This window comes from Hippocampus comes, unplaced genomic scaffold (assembly GCF_001891065.2).
Source record: "Hippocampus comes isolate QL1 unplaced genomic scaffold, H_comes_QL1_v1.1 scaffold39, whole genome shotgun sequence".
Taxonomy (NCBI): domain Eukaryota; kingdom Metazoa; phylum Chordata; class Actinopteri; order Syngnathiformes; family Syngnathidae; genus Hippocampus; species Hippocampus comes.
Window position 1 is genome coordinate 2,643,747 of NW_017842054.1, and position 23,281 is coordinate 2,667,027.

The 23,281-nt window shown below is 46.3% G+C and overlaps 3 protein-coding genes and 1 long non-coding RNA gene across 6 annotated transcripts in view; 1 reads left to right on the forward strand and 3 right to left on the reverse strand.

The window, feature by feature from the left end:
• Positions 1-3,214, reverse strand: part of LOC109510108 (protein bicaudal C homolog 1) — a 49,035-nt gene extending 45,821 nt beyond the window's left edge. The window contains exon 1 of the mRNA XM_019860198.1: positions 2,451-3,214. Coding sequence (XP_019715757.1) covers positions 2,451-2,649 — 199 coding nt within the window. The 5' untranslated portion in view covers positions 2,650-3,214. The remainder of the gene's footprint in view (positions 1-2,450) is intronic.
• Positions 3,215-4,844: 1,630 nt separating this feature from the next.
• LOC109510111 (ubiquitin-conjugating enzyme E2 D4-like) lies at positions 4,845-8,935 on the reverse strand. The gene is made up of 7 exons (XM_019860203.1): positions 8,753-8,935; positions 8,313-8,376; positions 7,570-7,601; positions 7,230-7,307; positions 6,347-6,452; positions 5,315-5,408; positions 4,845-5,214 (listed from the first exon to the last, which is right to left on the reverse strand). The coding sequence occupies exons 1-7, from the start codon at positions 8,774-8,776 to the stop codon at positions 5,169-5,171; spliced, it is 444 nt and encodes a 147-aa protein (XP_019715762.1). The 5' UTR covers positions 8,777-8,935; the 3' UTR covers positions 4,845-5,168.
• A 1,775-nt stretch (positions 8,936-10,710) lies between these two features.
• The window catches only part of rgs7a (regulator of G protein signaling 7a), a 43,799-nt gene continuing 31,228 nt past the window's right edge, over positions 10,711-23,281 (forward strand). The window contains exons 1-2 of one of the 3 annotated variants that reach the window (XM_019860257.1): positions 10,711-11,102; positions 13,316-13,436. In XM_019860257.1, the coding sequence (XP_019715816.1) occupies positions 13,359-13,436 (78 nt within the window). In that variant the 5' untranslated portion in view covers positions 10,711-11,102; positions 13,316-13,358. Of the gene's footprint in view, positions 11,103-11,139; positions 11,577-13,315; positions 13,437-23,281 lie in introns of those variants that run through there. The other 2 variants (XM_019860255.1, XM_019860256.1) reach the window with 2 other exon arrangements.
• LOC109510145 (uncharacterized) lies at positions 12,429-13,307 on the reverse strand. The gene is made up of 3 exons (XR_002167080.1): positions 12,944-13,307; positions 12,697-12,860; positions 12,429-12,567 (listed from the first exon to the last, which is right to left on the reverse strand). It is a non-coding gene; the product is annotated as an uncharacterized LOC109510145 (long non-coding RNA).

The window sequence follows — 23,281 nt, forward strand, 5'->3', positions numbered from 1 at the left end:
GCTGTCAATTTGAAACTCCTCTTCCCATTTTAGCTTCGTGCTAGGAGCGCTTCTTGAAATTCTTGACTAATGGCTCATATAATTGCAGACTTGCATTTCGTTCTTTTCCATATTATTTAAAAAAAAAAAAAAGTATGCCAATCCATTTTCAGTAACCAACGCTGCATTCTGGGAGGGTGGTAAAATGCAATGAAAGGCTTCGCCATCTACTAAAAATACACTTTTGTCCTTGATCCTCTGCAGGATGTGTTGTGTAGCAGGCCACAATTGGGATGCAGCTTTGTTGGCAGTACGGGTGGACACCACACGGTGCAAACACTCTTTTCGGGCACTTCCGTGTGGCCCAGGTCCCATTTTGCCTACATGCAGTGTTTGGAGTGAAAGTCGCGAAAAAGACTTCAGACTGGCTCCGGCTCAATTAGTGGAAGCCAGAGCTCAGCGCAAACATGGTGCATCAGCATTTAGCTGTTCTGCTGCACACAAACGGAATTAAGCTGCCAACAGAAGTGAATCTCTACGAGTAGAGTCGTATGATCATCGGTGCAGAGAGGACGCCGAGAACTGCCGACTGGGAAACAAGCACAACAACATGAGCGGACGCCCCGCATTATTGCTCGAGGCAGTATGAGGTCAGGGGTTAAAGAGGTTTTATAGTTCGGATAACGTGGCCTCCGGAGCTGAACTAATAAATAAAAGAGAGGCGAGCGGCGGACGGAGGAACGCACATTCTGTGCTCCGTCCCGGCCAGAGCCACACCAACAAACCGGGAACGTCCAATCAACTCGCTCCGTTTACACACACACACACACACACACACACACACACACACACACACACACACACACACACACACAGCGTGACGTGGCGCGCGGTCTGTCCGGGACACTTTGGATCTTGGGCTGCTCTCAGCCTAAGTTGTTTTCCTGGAAGAGTTTGAGATGACATGGAGCTTTGAGGAATGCACTTGAGCAAGCGCAGCAGCGCCAGACATGGAGGACGACATGTGCGCCGAGATCTAAACATCAACTTAGGCAGGGGACAGTGAATTCGAGTTTATAGTGGGGGATCGAGTCCAAACACACCGGCAACAGGTCAACGGCTGCAATATTGCTCGAGTCTATTTAAAGAGGGGGAAAAATTGACTGGTTTTACTCCTCCAAACTCACTTTTGAACACAACTAAACTTACGATGACAGATTATGCCTTTAAGAGGCGGGGCCTGGTGGAGATGCACCTGACATCAAGTCTGCGTGTGTCTGGGCATGAGCGGTGGCCGACAGCGGTCTGCTCAGTTTCTGTTTTACCGTTTTCCGAGCACTCAAAATACATCTGAAAAGTGTGGCCTTTCCCACATGCGAGGGCATTCCAGGAAGTCAACTGGCCCCCCCAAAAAATGCGTTCATGCCAATTGCAGAATCACTGGCACGACTTGCCATCGCAAATAAGATAAAATAAGATTAAGATTTAACTTTTATAGACGTAAGGGACCAAAAATAACTAAAAATAACGCACTACACCACAAGCTAATCCCCTCTGGAACATTTTTGAGAGACATCCGAAAGAAAAATGTGACCCTAAAATCATTCAAAAAACATGACCTGTTCAATCGTCACATTAATTGGGTGAAATGTCACCGCTCGGTCTATATTGGCTTATTCTTGCTATTCTATATTTTAAGACCGAGATAACTCGTCTTCAAATCGAGTCTTAAACACTTAGATCACGAGAAAAAAAAATACAGTTCACAATCCAAGCATAGATTCCACCAACAACCAAAAACGTTTAACAACACCCAACAGTGTCACGTCAGTTTAAGGAGTTAATACTCAAAATGTATCTAACAACAAAAAAAGATGAACATTTCAACTAAAGTACATCGTAGTGACCAGGTTTGCAGTTGATTCATACTCACGTTAGCAAATGGCTACAGAAGAGTTTAGCTCGTCGAGTTTTGCTGACACAAGCCTTGCTCTGATCAACCAATCAGAGAACAGCAAAATGGTGACGTTTGGCGCCACAACGAGCGGGCCCGACGAAGCCGATTTGAAACGGTGCTTTTCCGAATCAGTCACTTTGCCGATCGGCAAGCATCGGCAAGCGCGAGTAAGTTTTGACGGCCATTGTTGGATGAAATCCACATGACAGCTCCTAGTGGCCGAAATCGGATTTTTTTTTTACGTCCGGCGCACAAGAACACAGCATTTGTACCACGTGCTAACTTATTTTTGAAGTCAACTGCTCTAATTGCCTCGTAGCAAATCACCCACGTGATTAGCAGATGATCACATGCCAATCAAAACAAATGCCGCGTGTTCACGTGGAACTTGGCTACAACGCGAACTGAGCGAAACTTTTGCATGTAAATTAAACTAAGGCCCATTAGGGATGCTCGAAAACATTCCACAACAACACAACTATATATGTGCGCGTGTTTAAAAAAAATGGAATACCTAGCAACATGAATTCCAGCTTCTTTCGGTCCACTCGGAAGCGCTCCTCAGTCCACTCCGGATCGGGCAGCTGGTGGGGTCCGCTCAGGTCCTCCTCGGAGCCCGGCAAAGGCGAGTCTGTGCTGCGCTCGCTGTTGGAGCCCTGGTCCGACTGCTGCTGCTGCAAGTATCCGCTCAAAGCGTCGCACTGGGCGGCCATGGCGGTGCTACTCGTCGGCGTCGGTGCTGGAGGACTCAAAGAAAGTTGCCGAGTACTGCTGCTGGACCGCGTGGTGCGTCACTCGGGAGCTGGGCCTCGCGAAACCTTCACGCAGCGTCATTTCCCCCCATTTGAGCGCCGATTTCGGGGGACTAAAAATAGGCAGGCTCCGCTCTTCTCCGCGGGCAGGCTGTGCGCTCAAGTGCTGCGAGAAAGTCTTCCAAGTAAAGTTTCGCGTGACATCCAGATCTCAGACTCCTCCCAGGAACACCGCCTCCCTTTTACGACCAAAGCATGGAGCTGTTCGAACATCGATTACATATCCTTACTACTAGACAACTTGTCCTCACTAGTTCAACGATTTTCTACAAATGTGACATTTCTGCACAACTACATGTTACTAGTATGGAAAAAAATCGGCACCAGTGGACATCTGCACACTATTAATACTACTAGCGGTGTGATGTGATGTGTCAAAGCGTGTACAGTAGTTTCACCTCACCATAACATGTACTAGTACACCGACCCTCCAGCTAGCAAGACAACGTCATACGGGAGTGAACAAAACATGACTACACTGCGGGGGGAACAACTTTGGATTTACTTGTTTAGAACATGTACATCGGTTGCACATCGATGGAATTTTCCCATTTTTCCCCAAAAATTAAGGTTTTTTTTTCCCCTCCCCAATTTAGTAAGACACTGTGGCGCACTGAATTGTTTTACTAGTGATGACCAAGAGCACAAATTAACTTTAGCACTTCACTCGTAGTATACGCATGTCAACTCGTGCAGTTTGACCTCACTTGACTTATGTTGTTGTCCGACTCGCATGTCAAAGTTGCTCTACAAGTGTAACTAGTGGAAAGAAACATGAGCGGACGCAGTCATCCCATGAGTACAATTGAATTGTCTTGCAAGTGAGAAGATTTTTCCAAAGTACAGCAACGAAGTACAAAAAAAAAAAAAATGGAAAGCTGCAAATGTTTTCAAACGGCGAAGTGCTGCGTTGCGGCCACGTTATCATCTGGAAAGGCGCATTCTTCCCGCAAAGCCACCAGGCAACGGTTTTATTGGCCTGCAGAGGAAACAATCCGCATCCTGTCAAGTGGGGGAAAGCGGAAGCAATACTGCAAAGTTCAAGCAAAACAAAACAAAAAAACGGGCCGAGAGGGAGTGAAACACGCGCCATTTCATATTCATCTGCTTTATAAGCGGATGAATATTTATGAAAATTATGAAGATTTGGGATATTTTGTCATGCCTGGTCTAGGCACTATGGCTTGAAAGTTTTATTAAAAAAAATTTTTAATCCCCTTTTGCCCCCCCCTCCTTTTTTGTATGCTGAAAGAACACGTTTTGCCTTATGTTTTATTTCCAACTAAAGAGTTCCGACAGCTTCAGCCAAGTTTAATTTAAGAGCAACTTTCCAACACTCCTAATGTCCATGTTGTCCAAAGCTGCTCAAGTCCCTAAAAGACATACATCTGCTCTTAATAAATCATACAAGCCAAAAAAAAAAAAAAAAAAACACAGAAAAAGCTACGCAGTTTTGTTGGTTCTGCTATCATGATTGTTTGATGTTATGAGTCATTCCATAAATACATTTTTAATAAATTTTAAATGATTCCCAGCTTGCTCATGCTCTTTTTCTCATGTAGAGTTGCACCCGGGATGCAAAATTTTGGGCCTTGGAAGCACATAAAATCGATAAAATCACAGATTGTAAAATTGAACAGGTTTTTTTTCGCACATTTTGTCTGTTTCATTGTCGGATTAATTACCCAAGTAGTTTTGGGCAGGTGAAAAATTCACTAAACAGTGATCGGTTTGGATTCATAATCGTGCATTTTTTTGCTGTGCATAAAAATGTGCCACCACTTCCAAAACGGTGACTTTTCACCATCAAATGAATTTGTCCCATCTCGACTAGCAGGGAAAGAAAGCCGAAACAGCTCCACGTTTAATCGACAAAACATTCTATACAGCGAGAGCAAAACGATTCAATAATCACCTGAAAGCATAATTTCGGACATAAATATTTTATAAAGGCTAATTTGCTCTGTGACACCGAGTTTGCGAGGGTCTCAGGCCTGTGCAGAAAAAGTCAAGGCCGCCCTCTAGTGGTCATCAAATTTATCACCGGCATGCGTGAAGTCACGTGGGTGGGAAAAAATTAAATGCAACTCAAATCGTGTGGCGTGTCAAGTAAAATGAGCATAGTTTTATTCCATATAAATCTCTCCAAAGTAAAATAATGTGAGGTATCATCACCATTGCTCATATCATCATCATCATCATAAAACAATAATAATTCCAATTGAATTCAAGCAGAAGAAACGGAACGGTGGAGACATTCGGGTCATGGTGTCCAGTTTGAGAAGTCAAAGTGCTCCCAGCGTAAACTGAAAACAGTGTGGCGGCGTGGGGGACAGTGTGGCGGCGCAGTACTGGCTTTTTTTTTTCTCTTTAAACTTGATCTGTCATTTGGAATGTTGATGCTGAAACTTGCCTTGCCTTCACATCGCAAACTTCCTCGTCCATTCTTTGGCCGTGTCGTTGTACCTGGACGTAACAGTGAAAAAAAAAATAATAAAAAATAGTTGAGAGAAAGAAAGAAAAAAAAAAAAAGAAAAGATTTGACCGACTGGGTTTTCAGGCTTACTTTTGTCGGTCCGATTTGTACGTGTGCGCTACTTCGGGGACTAAAGGGTCGTCGGGGTTGGGATCGCACAGCAAAGAGCAGATGGATAACAAGACTGCAACAGGACACAACAGGCACACGCGTTTCCGTCAGTCAATGAGCAAGCTGATTCACATTTCAGGCATCAATTCAATTGAAAATATAGTTCCACAAATATGTCGAGAAAAAAATTCGGTTGTTCTATTTGGCCTTCAGAAAGCGAGGCGGGACGGCATGGGTCCAAGAAGGGTCCCAAAGTGTTCCAAGATGAAAGCTGAAATGTCAAACTGAAGGTTGGCTCTTAATAGGGACCTTCAAATCATTAGGCAAAGTATATTCAGACTAAATCAACGACATTTCCCGGAAGCGCAGTGAAATATTTACGCTACTCCTCAATCTTTTTGGGCCACACGCCCCACCCCCAGCATGCAGATCATTTCGAGAAACCCGGACTGCACTTTCGAGCTCAGATCACGCGACTATTCTGCACGATATGAGGACAACATTGCGAGACTAATAAAGGTTTTCTTATCTTAACAATATCGATATTGCGACATAAAAATAAATAAATAAATAAATAAATAAATAAAATTCTCTCATGCTGCCAACTAAGCAAGCGCAATGTGGGTCTTAGCTAATTTATTGTAATACTCCGAGATACTGTTCACCTATTAAATGGCGATGCACATTTAAGGTTGCATTAAAATTCAGATCAAAGCATCTCAATGCATATGAAATTTATACTGTGCGTCTTGGCAACATACAAAATGCATTGGCCCATTCTCACGACATTGCACTTGGAAATGCATCCGTTGGTATGTCATGCTTTAAAACGGCATTCTTGTGCATGGATGTCTGCTCGGTGAAATGAACCTCGCGTTACTTCATGCTGTAAACGCAGCCATCTTGTAGCGAAAAAAAAAAAGTTATAAACAATTGAATTAGAACTGGGCAATTTGGATCTGCAGCGTCCACCCAGCCTGAATTCACATCTTATAAAAAAAATCAACATACCTTTTGATACGGTAAGGGCAGGCGACCACTGCGACCTCAGTATGTCCAGGCAGATGCTACCGTTGCTGTTTATATTTGGATGATAGATTTTTGTGGTAAAAGCCACCTGTGGGGGAGGCACAAATGAAGAGAAACACAACGCAACAGTTAAATGGCTTCATGTTGAGCATGCAAGTGTGACTTGATCCTCCCGTCAAACGGTTGATACGGTGCGCATCAGGAGGATTTGACTTTGCCCACACGAGCTTAGCTCGGCAGCTCGGTTTGGGATAGCGATGATGCGCTGCTTCCACGAGGGAAAACAGAAACCATGCCGTCTCCATTGGGGATCGCGCGTATGCTTTCGCAGTCGCCTTTTCAGAAACGGAGGTTCTGAATGCAGCCGCCCCCAGTTGTCACGGTAACGAAAGCCAGACTTCGCCATTGGCCCGGCAGCATATGGGGCGGGCTCGCTCGCTTTTTACAAGGCCCACTCTCAGAAAGTAATCACGAGGAATCAGCAAGACAAAAACAGGGCAATGTGAAAGCGCTCCATTTCTTTTATATCGTACCTGGGAAGTGTTTTAAATTGTGAATAAAATGCAGTGGGAGTGGAATGTACCAACTGTCAAACGGACCAACATTTTCAGAAAAGTATCCATCAAACAAGCACAAAATCTCATGAGGTCAAACTAACATAAAACGGTGCCAGTGAATTTAAGACGGGATTTATCGAGGTGACATTTTGACCTTCGCGCAGATTAATCCGGTTTCCATTTTTTCTTCGGGAGAAAAATTGCTTTGAAATCCAGTACGTGATTGTGTTAAAAGACATTTGAGATTCCCAACATCATAAAGACTTGTTGGAAGCTCGCAGCGAAATCTGCGAGATGGGAAAACCTACCTTGGGGGGTTTGAAGGGATAGTCGGTGGGGAAATGCACAGAAAGGAAGAAAACCCCTCCATTGTACGGGCTGTCATTCTAAGATGGAGAAAGAAAACAACCATGGTAGACTGAACAAAGACGGCATAGAGCTATATATATTAAAGAAAAAAAAAACTATTATCTCAACAATATGTTGGACTGTCCCAGAGTGTGACAGGCTAAACCGTATAAAACAGGAAGTAAGGGTGTGCTGCAAACTAGTCACATAATGCTCTATTGTCGACACATCCAGAAGCAGCACGCCAAAAAGAAATGCAGGGGAAACAAAGGAAAAAAAAAAAATCTAGAAAAAGCTCACCGGTCCTGTGATGCTGGCTTGCCAATGGAACACTACGAAAAAACAAAAGGTGATTAACATTGCAAGTCAAGTTCTTTCTGAGATTGTGTGTGTGTGTGTGTGTGTGAATGCCCAAAGGTTTTGCTACAGTTGAAAAAGTTCCGTAACTTCTTACCTAAGACGTCAAAAGACACCATATCAATATGCAAATACGCTCGAGAGGAGCTGCAGCCTTGTAGCAATTACAGTCAACCCTGCCTACTTGCACTTTTGGTTCTGTAGGACCTAACCATCAAAGCATTTGCCAGACTATTTGATATTTTTGCTGCATTGTGAACAACCACACTGGGTTGGCCACTTGCTCATAGCCAAGTGGCTTGACAGCATACAACAGCAGCATGCAAGATTCTAGTTGAGGTCCAAACGAGAAGTCGAGGTTTCTCGTCGGGTTTCTGCCCGAGACAGCGATCTCGTCTTCGTCACGAACGCCTGCGAAGGGCGAGACCTCACTGTTACATGTTTCCAGGATTCTATGTCAATAGGATCATGGGAAGAATTCCATCGGATTTGGACGATCAATGACACCTAGGAGCTTTTCGGTCGTGCCCATGACAAATCATTTAACAAAAACAACCAGGGATGTTTATCTTTAAGGGTTTGACACTCATCGTATTCTTTTAGGGTTTCTAATTCTAACACACTTAAGACCTCTGCCATGCAGAAACGATAAAAATGAAAGTAAGATGACGACGTCGTCCACTCACTATCATCTCCGACCGGTCCCGCCGAACACGATGCAGGAGGGTCCCGCTTCAAGTCACACAATTCCTACACCAAAACACAATTAAAGAAGCATTTTTGGTATCCGTTCCGAGATTGAGTTTGTGCTTGTTGCGTATGCGGGTAAGGAACGATGAAAAGCAAACACGTTCGAGTGAACACGCCTTAAACCTTTTCTGCTAGGCCAACTTTGAGCTAGCCGCGAAGTTAGCTTACTCGCGTTGAAACGAAACAACCACTTAAAATCAATTGTTCCGATTGTAACGTCAACACCATATACGTCGACTTTGGTTCTCATTTTTTAAATAAAAGCTGAATCCATCCACTTGAATGTTTAAATTAAACTAGTTCGCGAACAAGGCGTTAAGACCGGCCGGCGCGATGGCTGTTTTCGATACATCAGAAGTGATACGGCCAAACTCACCTTCTTTATTCTTTTCAAAGCCATGACAAGTCTTAAGTGTAGCTTACGGGAGATTGTGGTGGCAAACGGCAAACGGACAACGAGCAAACAAGATCAATTGGCACCAGATGTTTAGTATTTAAAGAGCAAACTGGTTCTCTATTGTTTCCGCGTTTACTTTTTTTTTTTTTTTGGTTGAGCTCGGTGCATTGTGGGAATTGTAGTTGGTGCTAAAGCCCCTCTTAAAGGGACCGCACTCGAAAGACTTCTTCGCCATGACGTCACACCTACTTTCGGGTGACAAGGCAAAAGTAAGAAGGATGTTGCAATAAAATTACTCTTACAATTTATCCCCAAAGTTACTTACGTAAATGTAAAGGAATAAATGGAGCTTCTTACGACCCATCTTCGGTAAGCGAAAGCTACTTCTGCCAAAAGTATTACCCTGGCAGCGGATTGTTTACAATGGTTCAAACATTCAAACCATGAGAAAAGTGACCCTGACTCATGTGTAAAGGGCGGGTGGGGTGGGGAGGGGGGGGGGAAGACATTTTTATGATGTGCAAGCTGTAGTGGCGAGGTGCTCTGTTGCTTTCTGGCTTTGCGCTTGGTCATGCACTGAAACAGACACGACAGCCCGAGGTGCTCTTTAAAATTTGATGCTTTAGCCTAAAATACCCGTCGTGATGAATGCTTGACCTTCGAATACAGATCTCTGATGACGCATTAAAAACAAACCAGCTTTCACAGGATTGCATTCAGCTTTCAAGACTAGAACGACTTGCGCAATCTCACCAAATCAAATATTTTATGGACAATTCTAAATTTACAAAGATAACAATGAGGACAATGGGTCGATTTGACCCGGCCATTCTCAATGTGTCCAAAACATCCCCGAGAAACATTGTTGGAGCTCATTATGAACCGTTTTCATTGCAAATGTGTCAAAATGAATCATTTTTTTACTGTCTGTTGGTGGTGCCAAGTTTCATAAGCGGAAAGGCTTGTTGTTCTTCAACTTGAAAGGGGGTCAATTTGACCCACAACATAACAGGAGGGTTAAGTTAATGAAGTCCCCACTGAAGGTCCTGGTACCACCTATGGCCCATTTCGACCAACAAAGTACTGTCAACTCCTCGTCTGTGTGCCCGTCCGTGATAAAATAAATAAATCACAGGGGAAAACCAGGTGAGCTGAATATTCAGGTCCACCTGCCCCAAACCGCAAATCCAAAGAGAGCAAAGGGGACGAGAGGACAGTCACAGGAAACAAACACGAGCGCTAGCTACGAAGAGGGGGTCACATCTGCAATGTTTCATGCTTCAACTGCGCTGCCGAGCTCGAACGGAATGACATCCTTACCGTTTGTTACCACCGCATTCATTCACACGGAATCAAAACGGCGCATAGGCAAATTCCTAATATGTTCTCAGCATATCCAGAGTCTGTCACTGCTTTGAGTATTAGTCGGAAAAAAAAGTGGTATGGCACATCCCCAGAACTAAACTAAAGTCCACGAGCTTAATACTAACAAATGGTAAATTCTTTATCCATCCATCCATCCATTTTTCTGATCCGTTTTATCTTCACAAGGGTCGCGGGGCGTGCTGGAGCCCATTCCAGCTGTCTTCGGGCAGTAGGCGGGGGACACTCCGAACCGGTTGCCAGCCAATCGCAGGGTGGAAATTTGATTTTACATATACATATACAGGTATATATATATATATATAGAGAGAGAGAGAGAGAGAGAGAGAGAGAGAGAGAGAGAGAGAGAGAGAAAGAGAGAGAGATAAACAAATAAAACAAAAAAATCGTTATTTGTAGGCTGAGTAAATCATTTTGGAATGAGAGAAATTTGATCATTTTATATGGTCCACCTAATCTTTGATGACCTAATATTCCGAAGCACACTGAGATTTTTTTTTGTTTTTTCATTTTTAAGGTCCTGCTATTGTTTGCGTGACGTGCAATTTGTAGTTCAAATGAACACGTCGGCGACTTTCTATAAACGCGCTGGACGTCGATTCTATTCGGGAACTCAGCGTTCCTCAAAACGGGCTGCAACTTATTCCGCGCACGCGATTGGTCCCGGATCGATGCGCGTCCACGGCGCGGCGAGGGTGCGCGCCTGCTTGCTCGGCAGCATAGCGGGGAGGAAGGAGCGCGGCGAGTGTCGGCGAGCAAAAGAGCGAGACGGGGAGCGAGTCGTCCGCCGAATGTCCGCCTCCCGGAGCCACCGATGAGCCCGCCTCGCCTTCCTCGGCGCGCCGCTTGACAACGCTCGAGGCCAGCTGGGTCCACGGCGTCCGCGCAACGTCCCGATCCACCGGTCCCACCAGCCTTGGGGGTGGGGGGCTGCGCTTTTTTTCAGGTGAACAACCCCCCTCCCCGCTCGCACCGCCGACTGTCTTCGTCTTTCTCCTCGCCTGCTTTTATTTGTTGTTGTCTTGTCTTGTGTGTTTACGCGCGGACGAGGGGCGTTGTTGATCGCTGTCCAAGGTGCTGCCCGAGACACACAAGGCGGCCTCGTGCACGAGCAGCTCGCATGCATGCGCCACTTCGTGCTTTCTTGCATTCTTTCTTTTCGTTTTTTTTTTTTTAATGCATGCATGTATGCATGCACGCGACGTAAGTGGAGGAGAAAGGAGGAGGGGGCTATTTCATCTTGTGCGCGGGGGATAAATAACGGCAATGACGACGGAGCGCTCCATTTGGCTGCGTGAGCCCCCGAGTGGCTGCTGTGTCTTAGCTGCATTGTGGAGGACCTCCTCCAGGGACGGTGTGCCGTTCCGACTGCATCTGCCTACAGTCGGTTGCTCTCATCTTCGGCCGAGACATTTTGACGGTGCGTCCCCACCATCAGGCAAAAATACCAAATGACTGTTCGGCGGTGTGTCACAATGTGGTGCATTCGTCCGACTTCCGTGCAGGCCGCCTGGGTTCACATCACGCTCAGCGATGGTGTGAATGTCGGTGGGAACGTTTGTCTCTTTATGTGCCGTATGACTGGCGAGCGACCAATCCAGGGTGTCGTCGGCTTTTCACAGCTCCCCTGTGACCCCCGAACATGATAAGCGGTGCGGAATATGGCCCAGTTGCGGATTATTTTTGAATTTCCGCTTTGTTATTTGTCGTTTCTGGGCCGCTATGTTCCAGCAAAACCCTGTCGAAATTGGAATTGGTGTCAAGGAAGTAAGATGACGTGATGCATCTCTCCGGAGAGACAAGCTTCGCGCATGTCGTGTCGAAGCCAAGTTTAGCCTGGGTTGTTCAAGGCGGCTTGTACACATGCACAAACTTTTTTGAAATCAAATCATTGGCAAGCCTTTTATTTTTTTAGATGAGTTTGAACTTAGTTTGAAGTTGTAATATCACCATCTACCACTAGATGGCATACATGGATTTTTTTGCACTTTACACTCCAACCTATTTGACCGATTTGGAATGACATAGAACGTAGAACCTGAATAATATGAACGTTTTGAGTTGATTTTTGTGAGAAAATGCACAAAATTATTTGCACCAAATGTTTTCTTGAGCATTCTTGTACGGTCCCTGAATGGTAATTTTTATGCATTTATGCAATGTTTTCTGTAGTTGTGTGCATATACTATTGACGTTTTTGTCAAAAAGGCATATGCCTAGGCAAATAAACGTTGGCACACACTTGGCTAAATTGCTCACCTTAAGCGGTGGGGGTAAAGTGATAGTTTCTCAAGTATTTGTGGCATGGGCAAATTCCTGGCAGCGCCCCTGTTGTCGGGTTGAATGAAGAAAGCTGATTCCACTGGCAGAAGCTGAGCTCGGGAGGAAAAAAAAAACAAAAAACAAACGACCTGAAAGACAAAAGCATTTTCGCTTGTGGAGACTTTATACACTCCTCTTGACATCAAGTAAAAGAAGCTGTGACGTTGGAGCTGATGCTAATCTGCGCATCCAGCAAAACTCAACGCAGCTCTGCTTACCTCTTGGCTTTGATGTGGCGGCATCCTGGAAAGTAGCTTATTTCATCTTGAGTCACAAGACAGTCATTTCATGTCATTTTCGACACTCGTATCCGGAACAGGGTCACAGTGGGGGTGCTGGAGCCTCTCCCAGATGACAGAGGACACCTTGAACTGGTCGGGCGCTTCAATGGAAGGGTCCTTTTTGGCATATGACGTGTACAACCATACATGTCCTAGTTTAGAATTTAGAACCTCGGGTGCTGACCTGCACGCTGGAATGTAAACAAAGCAGGAAGAACGCTCTGCACAATGAGGGAATGCTGAAAGCATCTAAGCGCAGAAAGACCCCGTGGGAAGACTTCTTGCGCTACATTACACTTCCTCCGTGAAATGTTGCCTCCTCCTCCAAAAATTCACATTGTCCTGACCTGACAATTTTTGGGTTGAAAAAAAAAAATCACCATCCTTGTCAAGACCACGCGGGATGTGAACAGGTGCACAAGCAGCCAAGAGAGCAGCACATTTGTTCCGCGAGTAAATGTCAAATATGTTTAAACAGGATCCGGTAAGAGCAAGACGAGCCTTTTGGCACCATTGTCCCGCCGACAGACTCCAATATCCGTTCTGTCCGCCGCAGGAGCACCTGACATTTCCTGCGGAAGAACGGCTTATACTGGACCATGGCGCAGACCAACAGCGGCGGGCAGGGGACCAACGGGGTAGCGGACGAGTCCCCCAACATGATCGTTTACAGAAAGGTACGTTCAGCGATCCTATCTGTGCTTTCGACGTCTGCCCGACGAGGACCGTGTGCCGCTTGTGCGCCGAGCGTGTGCCGTTTGCCCTCCCCCGAGCGTGCTTGAAGCCGCCCAACTGCAAAAGGAATCACACAGCAAAAAGAATGACAGACGTTGTGTATTTAAATGCAAAGACAAACTTTGTTCGAGAAAGATCGCCAGCGCTAATGCTAAAGTCAATGTAAAATCCCACTGACGGGCTAAAAAAAGTTGGCATGGCATTCCGGGAGTGATATACTGTATATATACACGACAATACTCAAAAGGCATATTTTCATCATAATCTGTGAAAATAGATTTTTGCTCATCAAGCTCGAGCACAAATTTCTTCTTCTACTCTTCTTACTGTTGATGTTAGTGTGTCGGAGTTGAGATGGGATCAACATCATTTCAGGAAATTGATATTTTTGCGTTTGCAACGGTACTCGGCTTTTTCCAAAACACAAAACAGTGCTGCTAATTTTGGGGGTGTACAGCGTATGGCGACATAAGCTGATGAGGTGTGCGGCGACTGTGTGGACAGGAGCTGGCATAGTTAACAATATCGGTTGAAGGCACTTTTGTCTGCATTCATGGAGGAGAAGTGACACCGCCAGGATGCGAGCACGTTAGTGGAGTATATTTGGAGAATGGCGACACGCCGTGAAATCCCGTTTTAAATTCTGCATGCGTATACGTTCGGTTGGCAAAGAAAGAGGATTTTGGGTGGAGCCTTAATCGGAAGATAAAATGTTTCAAACTCGAGGCGGGATTCTAATTTTAACACCTGTAATGTGACAAAAAGATGGACGAGCGTGCGCACGCTGCTCATTTGATCGCAATCTTTTGATGCGTTGACGATGAAACCATTTGTGGAAATTGCTTCCCTGCCAACAGGAGAGGCTTCTGTTCCCCAGTGGCCCAGACTTTATTAGCCACAAAAAGATAACACAAAAAAAAAAAGAAAAAAGGGGGGCTGATCCATTTTAGTCTCCTACTCGCTGGCGTGTAAAAGCATGAAGCCAAATTCACTTAGCCTTGATGCTAGGCTCCCATAATCAAGTGCGAGCCGCAGTATTACAGCCTTCGCTATGCGCGAGAACATGTATCGCTGCCCGATGGGCCGTTTGACGATTTGCTTCACGTTCAGGTGCAGCCATAAAGTGAACATTTTCTCATTTTACTTGCGCATGAGTCAGACGTGCAGTCAATTTTCGCCATTTCGCCCGCTTCACCGTTCGGTGAGCGCCACCGTTCCATCTGCTCCCGCGCGGCGGGAAGCGGATGCGCTTAGCATGATACCGTAGTTTGCCGCTTTTTTCCCCCCCCAATAGCGCTTGCGTGCTCATGGAATATCATTGCCAGGGAGGGACAGGATTTGGTGGGCTAGTGGCACACAAAAAAAAACATTTGCTGCCTTGAGTCATCATCTTCAGGAAGTAACCAAAGAAAAGTGACAGGCTCAGGTTCGTTCACATCCTGACCCAACAGTAAATTTGACACGAAACTGGATTTATTTGACTCGTGAAGATGTTTGCTGTAGTCCAACCATGATCTGAACCGCTTTATCTTCACGAGTGTGGGGCTCCCCCTAGTGGTACGTCACAGTAAGCACGTCGTCGATGCCGACTGGCTGTCGCCGAAGACGGCGGACTGGGCCGGCTTGGAATAATGATAAATATGATGACCGACGGATTAACGTGCCCATCGAAGGAGACAATACAGAATTTTCACTCACGGAAAGCAGCACTTCAAATAATCAGCGTGCCATATATGTGCAAATATCCTAACAACCACTGCATCAACTTCAGCTTATCGCCTTCAGCGGGTGCTGAGCTCTGCATTTTGAGCAAAGTCATTACAGCTCTGCTTACCTTTTGGCTTGGGTTTTTCCGGACCGCGTGGTCCGGGCCACGGCTTGAAATTGTCAGATCTTCGCAGGCCTGGCTGCCAAGTGGGCGGTCGATTGCTGAGGATTCAGAACGGCTCGTTCACTGGCACACGTTCAGAAAGAATGACAGATAACAAAAGAATTGCTTGGCTGTTAAATTATAAACAATCACTCCACAGACGGACGGCGCCGAAAGCTCAGCCGAAACAAAAGCATCCTCTGGTCCGCTTTTTTTGGGGGGGGGGGGAGCCCTCAAAAAAGCTTCATGCTTTCACACACAACCTGCCTCTGTGCTTCGAGCGGACCTTTGTTCTGGCACGCACTTTCCTGACCTACATACGCGGCGCCGCGAAAGGGAAAAGGCCCGTGACGGCAGCCAGGATGAAAACGCCGCTTCTGGAATGACTTTGGGTCAAACTTCAATGAGAAGGCAGGGGTCTCGGGTCAGGCGGATGACAGATGCTTTTCAGATGCAAGTCGAGGCGGCGACCCGCTATGGCTGGGCCGTGCCGTCTGCGGTAAAAAAAAAAAAAAAAAAAGCGTTCTTAAGTGGAGAGAGAGAGAGAGAGAGAGAGAGAGAGAGAGAGAGAGAGAGAGAGAGAGAGAGAGAGAGAGCGCCAGATCTTTTCATCGGCGACGTCTCTTTTGCCTTCTTGTCATAAACTCGCTGTGTAAACACCGCGGTCAATGTTGATATTAGCTCGCTCTCGTCTCCTCAATAGTTACCGTCGGGAGTTGCGTAACAAGAGCACAGGGACTTCTCTGGTTAAGGACAGTGCATGCTAGTTAAAAGAAGTGCTTCAAACCGAGCACCGTAAACTGCCATGTTGACCTGCTTACCTTGGAGACGAGTACCGTAGCCATTTCTGTTGCCCTCAAGGATGCCTCAGCCACAAAGAGTCCCAACACCGTACACAGTACAGGACCTGTTTTGCACAATGAGAGAAAAAAAATAAATAAAACACCTCAACACAATAGTGTGCATGGTTCTAATACTGAGAGGAAAAAATAAACTCACATCTTTGTAACAAAAAAAAAAAATTAGCTAAATTAGCTAATGAGAACTGATGACTCCACTTTACCTGCAGTTAAACGCGTCGTTTCAGACGTGCCCCCTGCTGTCTCCCCGTTTTGTTTTTCTTCTGCCTTGCCGTCAAAGTCCCCACGTTCGCAATCCCAATCGCCTCCATTTCTTTCTCTTCAAGACCCGCCGCACACCGAGCAACATGGCCCAACGCGACCAAAATGGGCCACCGTAAACAAAATTACAGTCGGTGACTCATAACCCTCACCCTGGCAATTGACCTTTGCAAATGTCAACTTGCCGCGATGGAAAATCTGTGACCCCCCCCCCTCCCCCCCTCCTTTGGTCTTCTAATAGCTAAACACTGAGGAACCACATGTACTGTAGTGTATTATTTTGAACAAACCACCAACATTGCGAGACGATTAAGTAAGAAGCAGACTGCCCCGACTGCTGTAGCGACAGTATATCATCATAATACAAAGAGAGGAAATGAGTGAGAGTGCAAGAGAGTGTGTGTGTGTGTGTGTGTGTGTATGTGTGTGTGTGTGTGTGTGTGGATATTTGAGAGGCTACCTGCAATGATTGCCCCGTTCGATCATTCACAAAGACTCTCCACACTTCACTTTTTAGCCATAGGGGCATGATTGTAAAACACGCTTCATAGATACCGGTCATACTGGAAAGTATGGCTTGGCGGCAGGACAGCCAAACTCTCCAGGATATGTCACCCCCTGCCACCCCCCAAAAAATCTAGAGAGATGTAAAACACCCACCGGCCCCTAGCGCATGTGTGTGTCCAATCCCGTGTGCGTGGCATGAATAATATGGCGACGCATGCATGAACATGGCGGCGCGTAGCGTGATGTCGGCCGAACGCTGCCAAGAGAGCGAGCTGAATTTTTCATGCAAGCCTAAAAACACAAGTTCACGGCCACTACGCGAGAGAGGGGGTGGGGGGCGGGGGGGACATCGGCGCTCGCCAGCCGGGGCCTTTTTGTGTGCCGCGACATGCAGTGTCAAATATAGATCTTTTTTAATACGGCGTTACTCACCAGCGTCTTGCGACGACGCAGCAGCACAAAGGCTGAAAAAGCAGAAAGGCGCCGCCCTTTGTGGTCAGACTGTGGCCGTTCGTACTTGACTCCTTTTCATGTCGAATCGTGACAAGTGAGGATCGGTGCAGTTGTGAATCAAAATGGATTGATGCAAAGAGCATTTGTTGTGCTGCAAAAAATATTCATCCTTTGTTGTATTGTTATTTTTATTCTGCTTCTGCTGTTATTTTGAATCCGGACTTCAAAACACAATTTCTTCAGATTTAATTTTGTTTGTTGCGACTCTCGACTTTTCCCCCGTCGGTGGCCGCCTTCCACCGAAATGGACCCGCGAGTTGACGTCCCCGCGCGTTAACAAGCTCGGGGTCGTCTTCCAAGTCCTTTCTATTGTTTTTAATCTATCCATTTTTGTCAACAGCGTCTCCGAAGATGGCCATTTTCCCCAGGGAATGGCAATCCGGCGTCGCGCTGAAACGCACCATTATCCTGTCAAGTGTCTGGCTGCCGAGCCACCGGTCCACTCATATTTACATCTCGGCTGGCGATGGGGCCCCTGTGTGTGTGTGGATATTTGAGAGGCTACCTGCAATGATTGCCCCGTTCGATCATTCACAAAGACTCTCCACACTTCACTTTTTAGCCATAGGGGCATGATTGTAAAACACGCTTCATAGATACCGGTCATACTGGAAAGTATGGCTTGGCGGCAGGACAGCCAAACTCTCCAGGATATGTCACCCCCTGCCACCCCCCAAAAAATCTAGAGAGATGTAAAACACCCACCGGCCCCTAGCGCATGTGTGTGTCCAATCCCGTGTGCGTGGCATGAATAATATGGCGACGCATGCATGAACATGGCGGCGCGTAGCGTGATGTCGGCCGAACGCTGCCAAGAGAGCGAGCTGAATTTTTCATGCAAGCCTAAAAACACAAGTTCACGGCCACTACGCGAGAGAGGGGGTGGGGGGCGGGGGGGACATCGGCGCTCGCCAGCCGGGGCCTTTTTGTGTGCCGCGACATGCAGTGTCAAATATAGATCTTTTTTAATACGGCGTTACTCACCAGCGTCTTGCGACGACGCAGCAGCACAAAGGCTGAAAAAGCAGAAAGGCGCCGCCCTTTGTGGTCAGACTGTGGCCGTTCGTACTTGACTCCTTTTCATGTCGAATCGTGACAAGTGAGGATCGGTGCAGTTGTGAATCAAAATGGATTGATGCAAAGAGCATTTGTTGTGCTGCAAAAAATATTCATCCTTTGTTGTATTGTTATTTTTATTCTGCTTCTGCTGTTATTTTGAATCCGCACTTCAAAACACAATTTCTTCAGATTTAATTTTGTTTGTTGCGACTCTCGACTTTTCCCCCGTCGGTGGCCGCCTTCCGCCGAAATGGACCCGCGAGTTGACGTCCCCGCGCGTTAACAAGCTCGGGGTCGTCTTCCAAGTCCTTTCTATTGTTTTTAATCTATCCATTTTTGTCAACAGCGTCTCCGAAGATGGCCATTTTCCCCAGGGAATGGCAATCCGGCGTCGCGCTGAAACGCACCATTATCCTGTCAAGTGTCTGGCTGCCGAGCCACCGGTCCACTCATATTTACATCTCGGCTGCCGATGGGCACCCGCTAAAGTGTTTTCCCGGCAGCCACTTCGGCTATTGTCGCGGTGCGGATCCATTAATCCGCACCCGTACCGATGCTGCTTTTTGTTCCAAGCGCCGGTATTTCACGCCGCTATTATTCTCTCCGATCCGTGGAGGAAAGTGTCCTGTTTTGCATTCCGGGGCTTACATGCGTGTCAATATGGATCGCTTTTGACGTAAGCGCTCCCCTGGTGACATGCTGGCTTCGCAACAAATGAGGTAAAAGGGAGCGTGCGGCTCTGTGATTTCTCTTGTTTCTCTTCTCCCTCGGAGCGCTTGAGAAGACGCAGTCAGGTCGACAGCATGTAACTTTGCATTCAATAGAATTACTGTCATTAGTATTTTATTTATTTTTTTGTTTGTTTAACGGGTGGCAAAGGCCCGATTCACACACACCTTCCATCCAGACGCCTCGTCGTAAAAGCTAGCGCCGTCATCACCGAACGTGATCGGGTTTGTATGACTGAACGTTGAGCTTACGTTTTCTACAGCGCATATTCGAAGACGTGCAAGACAACGGCGGACGGTCTAAAATGCTTCACGTAAGCGTTAAAAAAAAACTGCAGTTCACATAACATCAGAAAACTTTGATCACTCGTCACCAAGATTCACGTGGACATTTTGACTGATGCCCCCTTCAACCTCTGTAAAATATGAGAATGACTGCCTTTATACATAGGTCTCAAACTCAAGGCCCGGGGGGCCAAATCTGGCCCGCCACATCATTTTATGTGGCCCGCGAAAGCAAATCAAACATGTCAACTTCCGCGATGCTTGCTAAAACCTCAACCAAAATTATATGTAATGTAATAAATAAGAGCCATATTGTCAGCATTTTCTTGTTACCAAAAACCTCTTGACGGTAATCGAAACAATCGTTGAAGGAACCATTATTATTGATTGCAAGTTTTCAAACGTTAAGTGACATCAAGTTGGTTTTTTTTTCCCTCAATCGGGAGTGTCTACGGAGAAGAAAAAAACTCACCATCCATCAAGTCCAAAATACCGGAGGCGACTGTTTGGATATTTTCAAAGGGCTCTCTTTTTAATATTTTTCGTCCGGATGGGCAAACTATCAGATTCGATAATAATAACCGTGATGGTAAAACAGAAAAAAAGCCTATGTATGATTTGACCCGCTGGTGACGATCGACCGATCCAAAATCCCGGGGATAAACTCGCAAAAAAATAAAAAAGAAAAGACTTGAGCCGCAGGGAACATTGGAGGAACCAGACGAGAGTGCAAATAGTAATAAAATGAAGAAGGCCTCGCAGTGAAATCACATACGATGTCATCAGCGCCGCCCGCCTTAAGTGATTGTCTGATGGGAGCGCCTCTTCCTGCCGGTGTCTGGATTATTACATTATTTATTCGATGCCGCCTTGCTCATACCCCCCCCCCAAAAAAGTCATCTTGTATTCTCTCTGGCGAGATCAGAACCAGCATGAAGACGCCACGGGTCAAGTGACGCGTCTTCATGGAGAAGACAGCCGCATACAGACAAACTTCCTTTGTGAGTGACAAAGATGGCGGTAGATGCTTTTGGAGTCACTGTGTAGCAACCCCCCCTCCCCCCTCCCCCTGGTGAGACTCACTAATGAAGCAAGAAATAAACGGAATTAACAAGCGAGGCGAAAAGGTATTAGTGCGTGCTATTGATCTGACAATTGACTTGGCGGTCAACCGGTGTAAGTTTGTTCCATCGAGACTTTGCCTCATCCCTGCATTGCTGCAACACAGCTGAGATCCGGTATCGATGGATCGCGCGCGACTCGAGCCTTCGTCGATGCATAAATTCAGCGCCTCGCCGTCATCTGCATCTGTCGTAGCGACGCTGCGTTTCCCTATAACGTCGTTTTCTAACCACCCTCGATTGTGCACAAGGCATGAAAGTGGAGATTGGCGAGATTGACGGGGTTTTTTTTTTTTTGCGCTGCCCGTCTCCCTCAATCTATAACCAGAAGAAGATTAGGAAACAGAGAAAGATGGAGGGCGGGTGAGGTGGGCTGATCTATAATTACAAGATTAGAGAGAAATCTTTTGTACATCTGCTCCCCGTGTGGGCAAACACGCATGTTGCCGCGGCTGCGAGTGCAAATTATCGAAGCGCGCGTCGCCATGGCCCCCGCTTGGACGATTGGCTCTCGACTTTGTAATCCATCGTGTCCATATTTGCGGCGGTCAATACCTAAATGCCAATTAGAGGGGCGGGCGTCACACGCGCCCGCCACAGTCAATCGTGGCCACAGTATGAGATCATCCACTGGTCGGCCCGCGTTGGCGGCTATATGTTGTTTTCGAGGCGTTCAACTGTGAAGTCTCTGAAGATGAAGCGATGAAAATAATGAACAAGCGGCGAGACAAAAGATTCGCACTTTGCGCCGTGTGAAGCTGCGATCAAAGTGAGTTAATTAACAGTTGGAACATTCGGCAGTCACGTTAGTGTCGACTCAAGCTAACCATGATTAGTATTAAGAAGGAAAAAAAAACAATCCTTAAGGGGGTACACAATCTAATTTAAATGCTCGTAGAGGAGTACTTCAACTATCGGTGCGAATAGCGAACATCCGCATGCAACTGATGCCTAAATTTTTTGGGGAAAAAAAAATGGGTGTCGACCCCCCCAACCCATCCACTGCCCCAAAATATTAGAAAAATATATTGACAATAAAATAACAGTCCCACCAGCAGTCTGAATAACAGCCTGACATCAAAGCCAAAAGGTAAGCAGAGCTGCAGTGCGTTGTTCAATGCAAGGATTAGCCTTCGCTAGCGGTGTTAGCTTCCGTTCCGCGGCACATACTTGCTCAGTGAAGTTGTCGATACTTGGAGGGCTGCTTGAGTTGAGTGAATTCCATCTGCCACATACACACAGTATAGTGTATCAACTCTGTGTGTGTGTGTGTGTGTGTGTGTGTGTGTGTGTGTAATACAAGGAAAAAAAATAGTGTCCACAGTTTGGAAATGAACCTCACTGTGCGTCGCATTCACCTTCATTCCATGATTCTAAAATGCCTTGCAATTTTTGCAACTGCTGTCGTGATCAACCGAGAAAGAGAGAGAGAGAAAAAAGAAAAAAAGAAAAAAAAAGGGACTTATTGGATCGGTACCTGCGTCACAAGGCACTTAAAAAGTGCACCAGGGTTAACGGCACTGGACGTGATGAAAGGAGCTATTGAACCATCCCTGGAAGAGAGTGCTATTGATTGGCCCATCTTCCCATCTGCAAAAAAAAAAAAATTAAAATACAGAAAACAATGACGACTTTCCCACCTTGTCTAAATTATTCCTTGACGTTTCCTTCTGAGCCCGACGGCTCGGGCTGCTGTGATGTTTACGATTCGACGTGATCAAATGTAAAGTTTGGCCTCTCGACAGGGTATCGCCACCAAGCAAGAAATCCCATCAGCGCACCACGCTTGACGATCGATGATCGCGTAAGACGGATTAAGCGGACTGTCTTTGTGAAAATATGGGAATTTTTCTAATGGTGATATCTCAGTTTGAGCTCCCATGTGTGAAGGCAGCGAAGACACCGGCGCTCGGTCTGCTTCTCAGTGCCCCCCCACGCACACACACACCCTCGCCCCCGCACCTGCCAATCGGTGTACGGCTGCCACGGCTGGAGCCTTTTAGTCCCGTCACTTTGGATTATGTAAGGGTCGAAGTCAGCCTGGGCATTAAGATAGCGGCCGACTTGGGCCTCGCCTTTGTCTGGACATTTCATTCCGGCTCAACATTTAGGCAATGATTACAGGGGGAAAAAAAACTTGTCAGCAGCTGGGAACCAACACTCAGTTTCTTGTGTGATGATATGTACAAGGACCCAAAAAAAAAAAGAAGAAGCGCCACAAGTGGGCAGGACGGGGGAAAAGGAAACCGTTTTTGCTGTCTTGCTTTGTCTTTGTGACCTTGTATGGCTTGAAAACGGCGAGTTCTTCACAATCGCATACATTTACACGTTGTACACGTTTGTACATGATGTGAGCCAAATTTGTACGTACCTCTCGTTAGCGCAGGAGTGGCGTCATAATTCGATTATCTTTGTACGAAAAACACCTCTAACGTAACAATGATAATGACATCAGTAATATGTACAGTCGAAGCTCTTTTCAACGCACCACGTTTACGTTTGCTCCCCTGTGTTCGCATTAGTCCCAATTTCACGTCGTTCATTTTCCATTCGGCCGATTTTGCTGACAACGAAACACCTTCG